The 18,114-nt window shown below is 35.3% G+C and overlaps 1 protein-coding gene across 2 annotated transcripts in view; it reads right to left on the bottom strand.

Annotated features, from left to right (window-relative positions):
* Positions 1–388: 388 nt before the first annotated feature.
* The window catches only part of LOC126737396 (diphthine methyltransferase), a 50,871-nt gene continuing 33,145 nt past the window's right edge, over positions 389–18,114 (bottom strand). Inside the window, exons 2-4 of one of the 2 annotated variants that reach the window (XM_050442288.1) lie at positions 5,092–5,671; positions 665–792; positions 389–610 (exon numbers count right to left, since the gene is read on the bottom strand). In XM_050442288.1, the coding sequence (XP_050298245.1) occupies positions 450–610; positions 665–792; positions 5,092–5,671 (869 nt within the window). In that variant the 3' untranslated portion in view covers positions 389–449. Of the gene's footprint in view, positions 793–5,091; positions 5,672–18,114 lie in introns of both variants that reach the window. The other variant, XM_050442287.1, reaches the window with a different exon arrangement.

The raw sequence follows: 18,114 nt of genomic DNA, 5'->3' as shown, positions 1-18,114 counted from the left end.
GAAATAAATTAAAAGTACTTCAAGGGTCCATTTAATTATTTAAAAGTCCCTTGAGCTTTTAGGCAACACACAGTACATAATTTGTTTAAATTACGGATACCTCCGAAAGCGATGTTGCCGAGATTAACATAAATAAATTAGAATAATTAATAAACAATATTCTTTTCAAATTAAAGTAAACTAAATAAAAAGAAAGTATGTAGTATTTTTTTTAGATAATGCTAAGGGAACAAAAAAAATGCTACAAGTTCCGATTATTTTCAGATCTGCTCATACTTTAAACAAAACGATCTTAAAATAAAATTAACAAAGCTCCTGGTAAAAGTACTAGGTATAAGTACTGGTAAAAGTACTTCACTTTGGGTTTAACGAAATAACTAAAACTAAATAATATTGCCTCATCTCCATATTTTATTAAATATATGACTAAGCCGACAAACAAATTAAAATCAAAATTCACATTTCGTCTTAGAAACACACAACAAATGGTCATAAAATGAACAACTTCCAATAATAACATTTGCGCTGGAGTCAATTTCTTTTACCTCCGTTGAATCTAAAAAGCACCAGTCAGCCCCATAAGAAATGTTCTTGTGCTCGTAATAACTGCCTACAAATTTTCCATTAGAGTTCACATCAACATAATGAACGCCTCCTAGCATACAAGCTGCCAGCAGAAAACGCTGACAAAATGGATCCCATTTAAGTCTCCACAGAGGTCCGGGCATTTTTATTGTAGACATGGCTTTCTTCAGGTTTCTTATATCCCAGATGTGCACGTGCTCGTCATAACTGAAAACATATTTAATTTCGAAATATAATTGTTAAAATATTGAAAATATTATGAAATATAGGATGAAAATACGAAAAAGAATCATAGTATAAGGGGGTTCCTTTGTTACACTGGTTTCTTCCGGACTAGCTGTTATTGCTCTTGCCGGTCTTCTCAGTTGCAACTGCGTGCTATAGTACTTTTGGCTCCTATACTTCTTTTCTCTGTAACATCTGGGTGCCGAGATTGGATTTAAGAATTTTTAATATATTTTAAGATAGGAAAGAGTAATTAGACTTTGGGGAAAGGTTGCCAGTTATCTTTGGGCGGGACCAGAGCCCAAGCCCCGCTCCGGAGTCGGGCGGAGGACTGAGCGACCTCAGTCCTTTGGTTTCAACTTAGATAATAAAAGAACGGTTTAGTGAGTATATTTGAATTCGGCGGCTACTATCACATTACGCCTTTCCATGGCCGGTTTTCCCTTGGTCTCAGGAGAAATTCTCCTGTTAGGGTGTTGTCCACACTTCTGACTTTTTCCTTGAACTTCGAATATTTTTTAACTATGTATTCTTGAATAGTATCAAGTTTGCAGTCAGAATGCAGATCAACATTCCTTACGAAGAAGGGTGCATTAGTAAACATCCTCAAACACTTATTCTGAAACATCTGAAGCTTTCTGATGTTTGTCTTCGTGATATTCCAGAAAATGTTTGAGGCGTAAAGCAGTTTAGGACGTAGAACCTGTTTGTAGACCATTAATTTATTACTCAAAGACAGCTTACTGCTCCTGCAGAGAAAGGAGTATGGCGCATGAATATGCGTTTCGAAGTTATTCTTTTTGTCAGAATATACTCTATAGGTATCTACTATATAGGTACTTTATCAGGCGACCAGCGAGCCCGAAATTGCCAAATTTGGGATGTTGCGGTCACGCTTTTTTGTTATTAAAATGGCCTCTGTTTTCTTACTATTTATTTTGATTTTCCAGTTGTTTGTCCACTCTATAATTTTATCTAGATGACTCTGCATCTACGCTTATATCTGGACTAAATTTTTATAGCTTGCAAAGACAAGTGTCGTCCGCGAATAATGCAATTCGCGAATAGTGTGTGTTCTTTGGAATGTCAGCTTGGTATATGTTAAATAAAATAGGTGCGAGCGGGGAGCCTTGGCAAACTCCCGCTCTCATCCTGTCATAGGAGGTGGTAGTTCCATTTATTTTAACAGTAAATTCCCTGTCTTTCAGGAAATTTTTCAATAATTTAGTGAACCTTGCGGTCACCCCAAATTTCTGCAACTTATAGATCAAACCGTCATGCCACACACTATCGAAGGCCTTTTCGATGTCGAGTGTGATCATGGCGGTAGATCCATTCGCATTAAAAGAATCCACCAGACTCTGTTATATCCGATGGCAGCAGACTAATGGGTCTGTAACTTTCTGGTTTTCTTATGTTTTTACCCTGTTTAGGTATTACTACCACAATTGCTTTTTTCCATTCGACCGGAAAATAGCACAGGCTAATAGATTTGTTATAAATTGTTTTTATGTCAAAGTGAGTGTATTGTCAGGTGGTGTTTTCAGCATTTTATTGTTTATTTCATCATGGCCTGGTGCTTTCCTATTCATTTGATCTTTAATTACGTCTCTTATTTCTTATAGGCTTATACATTTGTAGTTTGGTAATGCGTTTAGTGGTAGGTTTTCGATTTGTACGTTTGATAGATCTATTTCTTCACGTAATTCGGGATTAACTGGTAAATCGTTCTGTTAATTATCTGTTAAAAGCTTCCGCCTTATCCCAGTCCGAGTATACCAGAAGACCGTCTTGGTTTTTTATGGGCGGGAACTCTGGTTTTGTTCTCCCTCTCAGTATTTTTGAAACCATTCAGAATTCTGATTTGTCTTCATCGCCATCGTTAAGTTCTTCTAAAAAATTTCCCCATCTTTCATTTCTAAAGTCCAAGACTTCGTTTTTTATTCTTTTCGTAAGATTATTCGCAAATCTTTTTGCCTTTGGGTCTTTTTGCAGTCTAGTCTGTACGTGTCTAACCTTTATTTAGTATGTTTCTTATCCTTATTAACCTTTTAATTCTCATTGGGAGACTATGGAGCGAGTGTTTGGGATTGGGATTTTAGTGGTTGCGAAATTAAACGATTCATTAATAGCATTTGTTAACTGTTTTATTGAGAAATCTATTTCCTCAATAGAGCTTGGAGTTGGTGTTAATTTTTATCAGGATAGGGATCTTGCATAGAAATTTGAGCTACAGTGATTAGGATTGGGGTATGATCAGAGGAACTAAGGGAGTCCATATTTTCAACCGCAATGTTATGGCTTAAGTTTTTTGTGACAGCTATATCTAGAATATCAGGAGTGGTATGGTGTGCGCCCGGCTGCTGTCTCTGCTCTGCATCCCCAGCTTCTATTTTTGCATTCCAATCCCCCGCCGCTATGGTAGGGGTGTCTTCTCTAAAAAAAGTGTCTAATGTTTCTGTTGTTTAGTATTGAGATGGTGGCTTATATACTGAGATGATGAGAACCTCTTTGTTTCCTAAGAAAGCTTTAATTGCTGCGTTTTCTATTGCCGGGTCTGTATTACGTTGCGGTACTTCTTGGTGGGTAATGTTTCTTTTGATTAATATTGTCATGCCTCCGCCCACTACTTTTGGCCTGTCGTTTCTATAAACTTTGTAGTTCTGTAGAAGTTTTGAGTTTAGTGTGCGGTCTTAAGAAGGTTTCTTGAATCATCCGCTATGTCAATGTTGTTATTGTTTAAGAACTCGTTCGAATCGAACAAAGTTCGATGCGATTTGGGTAAAGCGGCTGCGCGTTCCAACTGACAATATTCAGGCATTTGGCCGAATCCCCCCGTGTTTAATGTGATATTAGCCGCTGAACTCAAATATGACTAAAACAGTTCTTTTAATATCTCAGGCTTTGTTTTCTCTGAGAGGAGTGGGGCTCGGGCTCTGGCTCCACCCAAAGATAACTGGCAACCTTTTTCCGAAGCCTAATTACTCTTTCCTATACTGAAATAAGTTAAAAATCCTTTAATTCAACCTCAGCACCCAGATGCTACCGAGAAAAGTAGTATAGGAGATCAAAGTAGCATAGCACGCAGTTGCAACTGAGAAGACCGGCAAGAGCAATAACAGCTAGTCCGGAAGAAATCAGTGTAACAAAGGAATCCCCCAGTCTACGAGTTTGCACCTAGGAGCAATTTTATCGCTGGATTACTATTTAAGACGTTAAAGCTTATTGAGGAGGTTACTGATTTTTTGATTCAGTTCGTTTTCGGGCAGACTCAATAAATAGAAAAGTGGGTTATTCCCCGCACGATCAATGTTGTATAGGGTGGTAACTACAAAACAAAACAAAGGTCTTAACAAAAGCTTCTTCTTCTGGTACTATTTTCGAAAATCTGTTCTCGTCCATCAGTCTCACATGGTTGTAGCACTGCCTCTTACGTTATCTTCATCATCTTACAATATCTTATATTTCGCACTGCCCTCTGATGTGTTTCTTACTGTTTCTGCTTGTGTTTCTATGTTTTGTTCTGTCCTCAGCATATGTTTCGTCTTGTTGTTGTCTTCACGGACTTCTATACCCTACGCTATGATCGGTCTGATACAAGTCTTGTATGTAGATTCTAATTTTACTGTCTTTGAGCATTTACGGATTTGACCAAACTATATCTCGTATGCCTTCTAATAGTGCCGATGCTTTATTAATCTGGCTCCTCAAGTCTTATTCTGATATCTGAATTGCATTACCTATTCTAAGGGTTTGTCCTCCACCACTTTCGCGATTGTCATAAATTTGGTTTTGTTGATAAAGAGGTTTATTTGTAAGAACTACATTATCGGCGTAACACACCCTAGCTATTCTCTTGCCAGCCTGTTTCCGAGGTTAAGGACTATTACTTTCTTTAAGACTTTGTCCAGGAGAAGATTAAACAAAAAAGGACTTTTTTGTTTAATCTTCTAGGGTTTCTAATTCCATTCAATTTATCTAAAAAGCTAGCGTTCGGCTTTTTAAGATCTGCAAAACTAAGTAATCTGAAGAGTTTCTGTTCGCTCAGAGTGATGAATGTTTTGATCTATAGCAGTCAATTTACTATTATTCCTGTTACTACAGATTGAGTGTATGTTGATAATACTGAAATCGGAAAAAGCTATGACTTCATAAAGCCCAGGTAATGATAACACTGGCCTACTATTTGGTATGAAACATGTACATCAGATAGATTTAAAAAAAAATCACTTATAAAATGCCTGTTTAAAATTAAAACACATGAAATAGGTTTTTACTCACCTTCCGGATGCTACAACAAACTCCTTGGATTTATTAGAATGGAAAGATGTGACGCCTGCTTGATGATGCCGAATTTTGACATCTGGAGTTTCACACCTCATGTCATGTTTTAATAATAAAGAATCATCTCCGCCGCTAAAGATAACATTTATATCCCAATAATAAAATCCTACTATCCAGGCCTCATATTCATGGCTATGAAATGATCGTACTAAATTTAACTCACCACTTAAAGTAAGGGTCAGCAAATGTACATTGCCCTTAGAATCACTACAAACTAGTTGGGGTTCTTGACATTCATATTTGCCACTAGACCAGTCCAACGATAGAATTAAAGTCTCACTTCCATTATCTGCAAAACTGTATCTAGCATAAAGATGTAAATGTTTGTTTTCAAACTTATAAATTTCTATAGATCTTTCGGCGTTCACGACTCCCAATATAGGGAGTCCATTTATTAAATTGGGACACCACTTTTGATCTAAGACTGCAGCAGTATCCAAAGAGTGATGTAGTTTCAGTTCATTTTTTCCAATGGAAAATAACATGATTCGACCCAAGCGCCTATTGCTTTGTTCATCTAAAATATGGTTACTGGTTATTAATAAATGCTGAAATAAATACATTTGACAAAAATACAAAATATTCCCACGTGCACCGTTACTTACAATCACCGAATTGGCAATTAAATTATAGTATTACGATGAGTATGAAGTGTTTATTGTTTCTCATATACCAAACTTACATTTGTCAAGTGGAATAAAGACTCTCTTCGTCAAATACAACATTTTTAACAATTTTCTATACAGTGATGCATAGATACTACCAGAAACAAGATTTTAAGAATCTGTGAACCCCACACATTTAGAACTTTGTGACCTGGCCTTTTTCAATGAGATGCAGTTGTTCTAGCCTTATTAAAAGGTGGAGATTTAGGATACTGTTCGAACTTGAGACCCTTTTTTCTACTGTAAAATTTACTCTCGTATTTCCGAAGGGGTTGGAAATAATCAAGTTGCTTGTTACTATACGACTGACTTTTATTACGTTCAAATCAACCAAATCATACAGCAACGTTTGCAATAATTAAGTAGGTAACAATAATGGGGTTCCTAATAGGTTCAAATAAATTTATAGTTATATAAATAATTTAAAGGTAAGCATTTTTCATATTGCACCACATCTTTCCCTTTTTGAAAGAATAGAATTTATCTCAGGATGAACCAAAAAACTAATGATCCTGTATACATTTATAAATAACCTTAATGAAAATATAACTAAAAATAATCCATAATAAAATATAACCCATAATAAAATAGAATGTATATACAATTTAAAACCTATATGCTAAAACTTTTAACTTGGAAGTAAATACGTATGCATAAAAATGTAGGTTTATTTATTTGTTTATTGCGCAATATTAAATTTTTCAATCCGATTTTTATGTACAGTGAATTCTTTTCCTTTATCATTTTTAATGACACAGTTTCCGCTTCAATTACCTCGAAAGGACCTTGAAACCAAGGATCAAGTTTGGTTCTATTTTCATTTTTTAATATAACCAAGTCTCCCGGGTTTACATTGAGATTTTGCGAGTGCATATCATTCCTAGCTTTACGGTTTCATTTTGCTTTCATCATAAAATCTCTAGCCCTTTGATGTGAAATCTGTAATCTATGCCTAACCTGATAATACGCGTCAATATTATACCAAGGGTCAATTTTATGTGTAAGTTCGTCGGGAAGATCACATTGCCTACCAAATACTAGTTCAAAAGGAGTGTAATCGTGGTAAACTCCCGGAGTTGTATTGTAACACAATGTCAAAGTCAAAGTCAAAAATAGCTTTATTGTTACATAACATCATCTGTTGTTAACAAAGCATTATATAAAATCTTAAAGATAGTTGACAACATAATCTTTTACAAAAATATAAAAATTTTAACAATTCTTACATACATAGAATATAGAACACACCCAAAGAAAGTGTAGTAAGAATTCACATTACGCTGCGCAAAATTCTTCACTGTCAAAAGATTGTATTTAAAAACTCGTCTACAAAATAAAATGCTTTAGCAAGCAAGAGTTTCTTTATATTTTTCCTAAAACGTTTTTCACAATTTATTAGCCTTATATAAAGGGGTAGGTGGTTAAAAAAGCCTTCTGCCCCCGTATACAAAAGAGGACTTAATCTGCTCACTTTTTGAAATAGGCAGAGGTAAAGAGGTTGTTCGGAGATTGTAACCCGAGGAGGAGGGGCCAAGTTGATGGCGATATTTTTTGTGGATAAGACAAACAGTCTCTAAAATAAAAAGTCATGGCAATATCAGGACAGAGTGTTTTAAAAATAATGGCCTACAGGGGCTACGAAAGGGAGCTGCACACATATAGCGTATGGCTCTTTTTTGCAAAATAAATAGAGAGCTGAACAAATACTGAGAGCCACACCCCAAAACACAATACCGTATCTCAGATAAGACTCTATAAGAGCATGGTAGGCAATTTTGGCCACATCAAGTCCCAGAGAATGTGTTATTACTCTAATAGCATAACAGTTGGATGATAACTTCCCTAATAAAGAGGAGATATGATTTTCAAATTTTAATTGCTTATCAATCGTCAGGCCCAAAAATTTGCATGTTTAAGAAGGACTTATTGTTTCATTTTGCAAAGTGACAGTTCCAAGGTTACATTTAAAAGTTAAAATATTAGTTTTAGAAATATTAAAAGTTAATCTATTAGATTCACACCATGACTTTACAAGAATTAAATCTTCATCAACAATATTCCTTAATCTCTTGGTGTCAGTGTCATGCCAAAGTAATGTTGTATCATCCGCAAAGATAGTAAATTTGCCCCTAATTGGAATTTGAGAGATATCATTGACATATAGCAGGAACAATATTGGTCCAAGAACAGAACCCTGGGGTACACCAGCGTCCATATTCAGACGGGATGACATATCATTGTCAAAGAATGCCCTTTGTGTTCTTCCAGATAGGTAAGAACGAAACCAGTCGAGAGCAACTCCTCTGAATCCATAGGTTCCTAGCTTCTGTAGCAGTATTCTGTGACTTACACAGTCAAACGCCTTAGATAAGTCACAGAACACCGCCGCCGCACTCTCCCCAGCGTTCAACCCCATGTACAGACTCTCCAAAAAATTGAAAATAGCATAAGATGTACCCAGTTTCGTCCGGAATCCAAATTGCTGATGGTTAAGAACATTATGCCGTTTCAGAAATTCCATCATCCTAGTTTTTACCAATCTTTCTACAAGCTTGCCAAGCGTGGGAAGCAGGGCTATGGGTCTGAAATTTGATGGGTCATCATAGTTTCCACCCTTAAATAATGGTATAATCAAGGCATCCTTGAGTAAATGTGGAAAGGACCCACTTGAAAGTGAAACATTTAACACCTCAGCCAAAGAATCAAGGGTTGGTAGCGGTAGCGCTGTTAGGACCTTTAGTGACAGCCCATCCCATCCAGAGGAGTTCTTATTTTTCATTGAGGATAGAGCTTCCATTATTTCACTAGAATCTGTTGGTCTAAAGAAAAATGTTTCAGGCACCTTAATGTTGTGTAAGTATGAGCGCGAATCTCCAACAGACTGAGGCAATAATATTGATAGACCCAAAGCAACACCCTGGAAAAAATGATTGAGTGTTTCGGCCGACACCGTGCTATTAGAAACAGAAGGGTTCCCATGCTCGCCACGTAAGTCATTAACAATTTTCCAAGACTCTCTAGACTTATTTCTTGTTTGGTTTATTTTACTTGAGTAGTATAAGTTTTTTGCCAATTTCACTGTATCACGGTAAATTTTGCGATATCTATTAAAGTAGGATATGAATTTGGAGTTGTCTAAGGCAAACTTTCTTATGGAGTGCAAACACCGAAGATTTTTACCAGAAACTAATAGACCCCTGCTATACCAGGGTCTTCTCCTTTTTTCCCTAATTGTCACCATGGGGAAAGTTGACTCAAAAACATCCACTAAAGTTGAATGGAAACTATCAAAAGGATCACCGTTGTTAAATATGATACCATTCCAGTCTATTAAATTACAACATTCTTTAAACTTACAGATATTTTTTCTAGTGAACAACCTTCCGCACTTTTTTTTTCTTGAGGTACACTTTTTTTCACTTAGAAGAAAGGAACATAATACGGCCTCATGATCAGACAACCCGGCATTTACAATTCTACATGCAACCTGCGTTTCACAGAGAGTAGAGCAAACATAATCTAAAAATTATGCTGAATTAGCAGTGATGCGAGTAGGTTGGTCAACATGCAAACTTAAATTAAAAGATTTCAGCACTCTATGTATCGACAAATGATTGTTAGAGTTATTGCAGTCTAAAAAATTTACATTATTGTCACCTGTCAATATTAGTGATGCATTTACCGATATTTGGCTTAAAATGTTATATAATTTATCAATAAAACTACTAAAATTACTCGAGGGTGACCTGTAAAGGCCTAAAATGTACAAATTTAATTCTTTAGAATAAACAATGCAAAATTCAAAAGTTTTTTCTTCCAGGAGATACTCAAACTTGGTTATATCAACAAAGTTATATCTTTCTAAAAACTTATTCTCTATTAGTATCAAAGTTCCACCATGATTATACTGAGTACGGGAATAGATGGATGCAAGAGCATAACTTTCTATAAAAAAAGGTTCACCCTGTTTGAGCCAATGTTCAGTCAAAACAACAATGACAGGGTTATCTTCATATGCTAAAAATAAAGAGAGTTCATCAGATTTATTTCTGACTGACTGAATATTTAAAAGGGCTAAAGCAAAATGGACTCCGACTGAGTTTGGCCTAAAAAAGTTTTGTTGTGTTCCAGAGGTCCACTATTCCATGTTATATCCATACAAGGTATAGTTTTTGATACTATTTTTAAGGCAGAGTGAGTGGTAGATATATATAATGATAAAATATCACAAAGTGATTTCGGTGATAGCCGATGTGATGGCCCTTCAAAAGCATTAGTGATAACTCTGACAGATAGGTTTTTATTTCTTATGAATGAATTGATGTATTTAAGAGTCTTAAAGTAGAAGCGACTGTGACTGAAATTATACGTAATACACAAGATAAGATTAGTACTCTTTCCTATAAACAACAGATTATTTAGACTAGACAGTGTGACCTGCGTAAAATTTAAGTTAAGACATACAACTACATTATCTTTACTATTATAATTAATGACATTGCCAAAAAGGTCCTTACTTAGTCTGTGAAAAGGGGCGCCAGTCATTACTTTTCCTGATATATCATAGCAAGCACCTGACAATTCCCTGAGAATAGATGATAGACGTCTGGCACTAGAGTCTCCATAAATAAAAACTCTGGATTTCTTAGGTAAAGAGAGGCGTGTTTTATTTGTAACGTCATCAGAGTCTTGTATTACCATTGGAGTCTTTGAGATTTTAAAAGACAGTAAATCATTTCTAAGGGAAGTTATTTCACAAGAGTAAGCGTGATTTTCAGCCTCAAGAAGTCTAATAGAAGTGATCATATTTCTGCTAAGAGCATGTGTTTCCTCCAGGTCTTTTTGAAGTTGATTTATTTTTTCCTTCTGTTCTGAAATGAGCTTGTCAAAATCCTTCTCAGTCTGGGACATCCTGTCGATATCAGATCTCAACTTTAAAACTTCTTCTCTCTTGCAGTTTAATTCCACAACCATTTTTCTTTCCATGTCCAATATGTCTTCCTCAAATTCTTGAGTTTTTTTGCGCTGCTTTTTGAAGTTTTTAAAATTTAATCCATTTATCCCAATCTGTAAGCGCGTCATTAATGTAAGATCTAAGGTATTCGTTTAGTACACGATGATTTCTCTCGCATCCACCCATACTCTCGTTGTGGTATGCTGTTGAAAATTTATGCTCGATTTTTAGGATGCTCGACAGCTCTTTCAAAACTTCATTTCGATATTCGGTTCCCATATCACTTCTTATTTCCTTCATTGGGCCAAATATTAAAATAAAGTTTTCGACAGTTGCTTTTGCGACTGTAAGAGTTTCTTTGTTTTGGATTGGTACAAGGACTAAATACTTTGTAAGTTCACATTGCATAGTGACAGCGTAAGCATTATTATTTTCCGTCCTCAAAAATGGGCCAATTGTATCTATAGAAATAATATCAAATGGTTGTTGCGGAGTTGGCGTAATCACCATGGGTTCAACGTGCTTAATTTTACTTTTGTTAACTTGGCATTTTTTGCATTTTTTAACATATGCTGCGTTGTCTCGCGACATATTTTTTCATCGGTACTTTGACCTAAGTTTTTTCAAAAGTGTCTTTTGGCCGCAATGTCCTCCTGTTAATGGATCATCGTGATATTGCTGAATTAATTTCTTTGCTAGTTATTTTTTCTAGTTCCCTGTATAAATATATATAGTCTAAGAGCTGGCAACGTTTTCGAGAGAGAATTTCAGGTAGGCCAGTTTTTAAATATACTTTCTCTCTCACTTTCCCGGACATCATACGGGCCACCTGGCTGGCAGTAGTGGTTGCGTTCATCAATGCGCATCGTACCTGTACAGGTAAAATATCAATTTTTCAAATAATTTTTAGAAGCTTTTTTTAATTATTTTTATTGAACTTTTAGCAACACGAATATATTATTGCCAGGCATTTTTGATGTTGTTTAAGCTCTGCCAAACGCCAATTTTGAATTAAAAAAATTTTTTTTTTGGAAATATTTTAGTATGGCTAAAATTTTTATATGATATTATTTAAGTAACTACAAACCCAAAATTAATTTGCCAAGCAGTAATTCGGTTGTTAACCTTCAGCCAGGCCGATCTAAATGTGAACAGTGATGTGATATTATTTTGCTTGGTCTAAAAATATAGTCGAATAAACTACAAAGGAAAGATAAAAAAATATTAAATTAATGTGTGAATAAATTAATGTGTTAATACGATATGAAAATAATAATTTATTGTAGTACAAAGTTAAGAAATTGATTAATCTCAGGTATGAAAATAAATGAAAACTCTATTTATTTTCATACCTGAGATTGTATGAAAGTTGCGGTTAGATTTTTTAATTAATTATTGTATCACAAAAAACGGAGGCATCCTGATAATCATCATCATCATGATCTTCATCACTGCTGTAATTTTCATTGTCTTCGTTGTCATAATCGTCTTTTGAATTATCATCTTCTAATAAATCTGTAATAGAATGAAAAATTTTATGATTTCTCGGCAAAGAATTTTATTAGTATTTAATTTTAAATTGTTACCTTTAATAATAATGTCGGCAACTAATTATGGTAACTGCTCCCCAACAAACCAGACAAAATTGTATTTATCATCATTTATAGTCCAGCCGGAAATTTGAGGTGATAAGGATGTTGGATGTTACAAATAAGCATTTTTCCAAAACTTTGTTACATAACGAACTCGATGTAAATGCTGATATAATTCAGCTTTACAAGGTGGTAGACTTGACGGGTCAAAATTACGAAATTTTTTCTCAAAGTTGTCATCTGCTTTCTTGGACCGGTAAGTGTTTGAAAACAATTGGAAGCGAACTTCATTGACGTTCCAAGAATCCCGAGCTGAGTAAATATGACAAGTTAATTTTTCTAAGATCTTAAATGTTTCATCCAACAATTCTTCATCATCTGTTATAATATTTTGATAAGCTGTCTGATACTGTTCTGATTGCTCTAACAGTTTAAAAGGACGAAGTTTACCTTTTCGAAAAGAAGCTGGCGTGTAGTCACATCCAGTGAGATGCATGAAAGCACGGTAGAGTTTTTGATAAAGAATTTCCTAGAATTTCATATATGTGATTGATGCTTATGAATCGTTTATGATTTCCGACACCCAAATTTATCCAGAGTGTTAGTGAAGCATTTAAATGATCCATGCTACCAAGTAGTATTATTAAAATATCAGTGTCTGAGCAGCGTATTACAACTTCGGCATCTACATTTATTGTGCAAATGTAATATATTATTCGTGAATCAGCTTTTTCATGTTCTTCGCAAGGCAATGAATCTTCCATAACTCTAATTACTCTATTACTTTCAACCCGGTACTTTCTGAAATTCACATAAATTATTTTATTTCCAATGATAGGAGCCATTTCATCACTAGCCCAATGATCAATAAAAAAATCGACAAGGGCTTCTTTAAAATTTATATTTTTTAGTTCAGCCACAAAGTTATGTGGTCGAATTTGATTAGGCCCGATTGTAACTTGGTTCATTAATTCATCCCGACGTGTGCGCTCAAAATCTTTGATCGATGATGAAAAATATTGATCGAAGACAATATCGACACGATTAGATTGAAATCGTAGTATCATACTTAGAAATTTTTTCGATAAAGCATCGAAAGTTACAGGTACTTCTTCCATTAGGTGTAACATGAAGAAACCATCTAAAATAGATATATAAAAAGGCGAAGGTGGATTATCGACATTATTACCGATTTTTTTCTCAATCAATTTAACTAATTGAGATTTATCAGTTTTACAAATACTCCCATCTGCATAGCACATTGATGTTGGCACTGGTGTCAGTGGAAATGCTAAAACTTTCTCAACATCAACTTTATGAGTTAAAAATATCCCCAACATTCTCCCAAATAAGTCCCTTTGCATCCTCAACTCCACAACTTTATTTCCAAGGGTTAATTTTCTTTTTTTTGGAGCCTCAGAAAAGTTCAATATTTTATTTCTCTTTATTGGCTTGTCAAATCTACTTCCATCTATAGCACATTCATTAATGAACTACTTTCTTAAGTCGTCACCACTTTCTTCGATGTTCAGGAGGAACTCTGCTATCTGTTCAGCGACCGGCTTTCCACTAGCTATATTGTAAAGATTATCTTTGTTTAAATCTGAATTGAACGGATTACAGTTTATTTCCAAAATATCGATGAAATGGGCAAGTTGTTTTTCAAAAATTTTAATCCGGTTAGATTGTAAGTCTGCGGTTATGTCTTGCAAGTATCTCAATCCACAAACATCGAGAACATGGGAAATCAAAGCAGTTCTAATGCTGTGGCTTTTTGCCCAGCGTTGACGTGCAGCTATCGAATTAGTAAAATGTGCGATACCGCTGAGAAGTTTAGCTGCATTTGTCCGTTCTTTTAATACCAAAACACCCAGCTTTGAAGTCCTCTTCAAGTCCTGGATGTGTTTCTTCAACATTCTGCAAATTGTCGTAATATTTAACACACCATCGCGCATAGTTCGGCTGATTAACAATAAAGAATAAATTTGTGACTTTAGGAATGATATGTTTGAACATTTCAAAATCACCCATGCGTATACTCCTCGATAAAATTATGTAATAATGAACTAGTTGGATGTAGGTCATGTAGAACGTTTTTAAGATTTTTTTAAAATTCAAAATTGGCATTTGGCAGAGCTTAAACAACATCAAAAATGCCTGGCAATAATATATTCGTGTTGCTAAAAGTTCAATAAAAATAATAAAAAAAAGCTTCTTAAAATTATTTGAAAAATTGATATCTTACCTGTACAGGTACGATGCGCATTGATGAACGCTACCACTACTGCCAGCCAGATGGCCCGTATGATGTCCGGGAGAGTGAGAGAGAAAGTTTATCTAAAAACAGGCTTACCTAAAATTCTTGTTTTCCCGACGTTGCTAGCTCTCGTACTAATAGTTACACTTTCTAAGAAATCTTGTCCAATTAATTTAAAATCATTTATCGTATACGTTTTAAATATTTCGTCATTTATCTTTAACTTCACTTTTTCGATTTTATTTTCACTAGCTAATTTCTGAAGCTGAGACAATATTTTCCATAAGAAAAAATTGGCATTGGTGAAAAATATTTTAGTTTTAGCGCTGAACTTTTTCTTTCCAAATTTTTCCATGATTATTCTAAAATAATCTGGCTTAATTATAAATTTTATACTAGGGATTGTAAATAAGTCGTAGTTGTCATTAGTCTGCAAAATTTTAGGGACTGAGTTTTGTTGATGTTGATACGTGTCTTTGTTATTTTTATCTAGTGGGTGGTGTTTTTTTGCTATAGATCTAGTAGTAACGGCCAAAATTTGGGCAGATTTCGAGTTAATATTCTTTAAATCTTCCACCGATATTCTAGATAGGGCGTCTGCTAAAACATTTTCTTTACCCCTAATGTATTCGATTTCGAAATCGTACACCTCTAGATCTAGTAGCATTCTTGTTCATTTAGAAGAAGGATTTTTCATGGAAAATAAATAAACTAGAGACTTATGGTCTGATTTGACTAGAAATTTTTTTCCGTATAGGTACGGTCTAAAGAAGTTTATTCCCCAGTGTATGGCAGCTAGTTCTTTCTCGATTGTCGATTTGTTGATTTCTCCTTTCGTAAATCCTTTAGATGCAAACGCAATTGGTAATTCTTGACCTTGAAAAATTTGAGATAAAACTGCACCGCACGCTTCTTTCGATGCATCTGTCGTTAATACAATAGGTGTTACATGCAGATTTTGCCCTAAGCATGTAACATGGGATTTCATATAAATTCGGGCAAAAGTTTATGGGTTTTGGCATCGGCTTGAAAGGGTTGTGTGATTTACAGTTTTATAAATGGAATTTGGGGTTTGATAGTAATGCAATTTTTTTTTTTAAGGCTTTTGGGGTTTGATTATTTTTAGGAATGTATTTACCTACCCTATCCTGTCAGCACACCTCGGTGGAGTTAGTTGTATTATGTTTCCTTAGTCCCTATTCATGTACCTGGTGTTGGGAACTTTCTGACCTTTGATTTATTCGTCAAGAGTTTCTATGAGGCCGGTATATGTCTGGGGTATGGAGGGACTTCTGGAGGGTGCTGTTGCGCTATGAGTGGAGTAAATAAGACCTTTTAGATGGTGATCCGTTAGTGTAGGAAAACTTACAAATACTTTCTTCTATAGCGAAATCATGTTGGGCAAGGTATCCTAATTGATTTGAAATTGGCCTCCCCAGTTTTGCTTGCTATATTTCCCTTCAATTCTTCAAGTTAAGTTTTAGTAAGTAGACGTGCCTTGACATCTGGTTTCTAACCCTACTAGCCGCTTGACTGTGATTGACAGTAATGACTATTGACACACTTGTTGTTGTGGAGGTTTGGCAGCGTTGCTGTTTCCCATTAAAGTTTAGTTTCCATTTGGCGGATGACGGAGCGTCATAAATTAGGCAGAGCGACGTAAGAGGAAAATTGGAATTTCGCAGCCTCGTTGGGAAAATTTTGTTAGTTTTCCATGTTTTAGTATCCGAGCAGTATCATTTTGCTGTGGTATTGCGGAATTTTTATTTTGATAGAGTGAGGCTCCGCGTAGTTTGCACCAAGAGGCAGGGTCAGATCGTGTCGAAGAGAGAGAGTGGCAAGTTCACTGCCAGTGTCACCTGTCACTGTCTGGAGTTGTCAGTTCCTTGTCCAGCCTGTAGCCATCCCGTTATCAGAAAGAACAGTCGACATTTTGTGATTTTAAGGAAAATTTAAGTTCATCTTGCCGGTAATTCGGTTGAATGGAAAAATATTCCTCCCAAATTTTGGGGTTTAATTTGATGAACGTCTAGTGGGAAGTTGTAGCCGAGAGGATTTCGGATTGACCTGATATTTTTGGATTTGGTCGACTGCTCCCACACCATTTATGGGATTTTGAAATTTTCTAACCACAAAACGAGACTCTAGGCCTCGCTCACCACCTTAGGTATGTAGCAACATGTTGGTAATTGCCATAGAATTGATTGTGTGTTTATTTTACTGATTTTTTTTTGTCCTCTATTTTAGAGGCCTCTCCTTTTTCTCATTCTCTCCTCTATTCTCTGGTCTCTTCCTATTCTCTGGTTTCTTCTGGTCATCCCAACACTGTTGGCAACCGGCTGAAGTGAGCCTCAACACAGCCTGGACTGAGCATTGTACTGTGGCTCTGCGATTTTGGATTGGAACTTGCCTGAAATCGACTTGCCCATGTGGTCGTTACCCTGGTTGTAGCTGACTGGTTCCAGAGCTGTCGAGTTAAGCTACCTTAGCCAAAATACACAAGAGATTAGAGGACACGCAAGTTTTTGCACATTTTATTTTATTTTTCTCTTATTGAACGGTTTGATTTAGGGTTGGGGGTTGATTTAATAATTTGAATTTTATGGGTTTATTTTCTTTTATGTTAAACAAAAACGTTAAGGGGTTCTTGCTAAGTCTATTAGCATTAACCTGAGGGTTTTCATTTGAGTCGAGCATCGATACCATTAATAGGCTTTTAAATTCGAACCTTACTATTTAAAAGTTTTATTTAGATTAATGTGACTTGACTAGAGATTGTAAAAGGTATTTTAGGGCCAGTGAGGTATTGTGAATTAGGCTCCAAACATATACTTCTTGTAAACAACACGTGATCACGTTTTGGATTTTCCCCTTGAGCAGTAGTCCAGTGCGGATTTATTTATTTTTTCTAATTCCTCGCCTTAAGCATACCTCAAGTAATTCTTAATTCTTTTATCAATTTTTTATTTATTTAAAATTACTACAGAATTACATTTTGAATAATTATCTAAATTTAAATATCTCAGTGGAATTTAATTTTTTTATATAAATGGAAGTGACTATGTAAATTCTTGGATGATTATATCAATCTGGTGGACCCATGGATTGTTATTTGAGTTTTTCCCAAATTATTTTCAGCTTTTAGGATCTAGGTACAAGCTTAAATATAGGTCATCATTTTCTTGATTAAGGGAGGCTTATATTACCATCATAATATATCAGGGTTTGGTGTAAAATATTTAAATCAAGTGGCGCTCTTATTAAAATTTCTTCACTGTCTAAAAGCTGGCGGCCACCAAATCTCTGAATCTTTTAAAACAAAATTTGCTTTTCTGGACTTGGTCATTTTTTTTGTGGTTGGATGGTAGGTATGACTCACACGGATTGGAAATAAATTGGTTTGAACCGAGTTACGCGCTACAAAGGTTTATCAAAATCTGGGTACTGAAGAATTTGTGGTTGAATGAGTAATTCTTTTAGTTTTTCGAATGC

The sequence above is a fragment of the Anthonomus grandis genome, chromosome 6 (genome assembly GCF_022605725.1).
Source record: "Anthonomus grandis grandis chromosome 6, icAntGran1.3, whole genome shotgun sequence".
In the NCBI taxonomy this organism is placed as follows: domain Eukaryota; kingdom Metazoa; phylum Arthropoda; class Insecta; order Coleoptera; family Curculionidae; genus Anthonomus; species Anthonomus grandis.
Note: the sequence above shows the minus strand (reverse complement) of the source record. Positions and strands in the feature narration are given on the sequence as shown.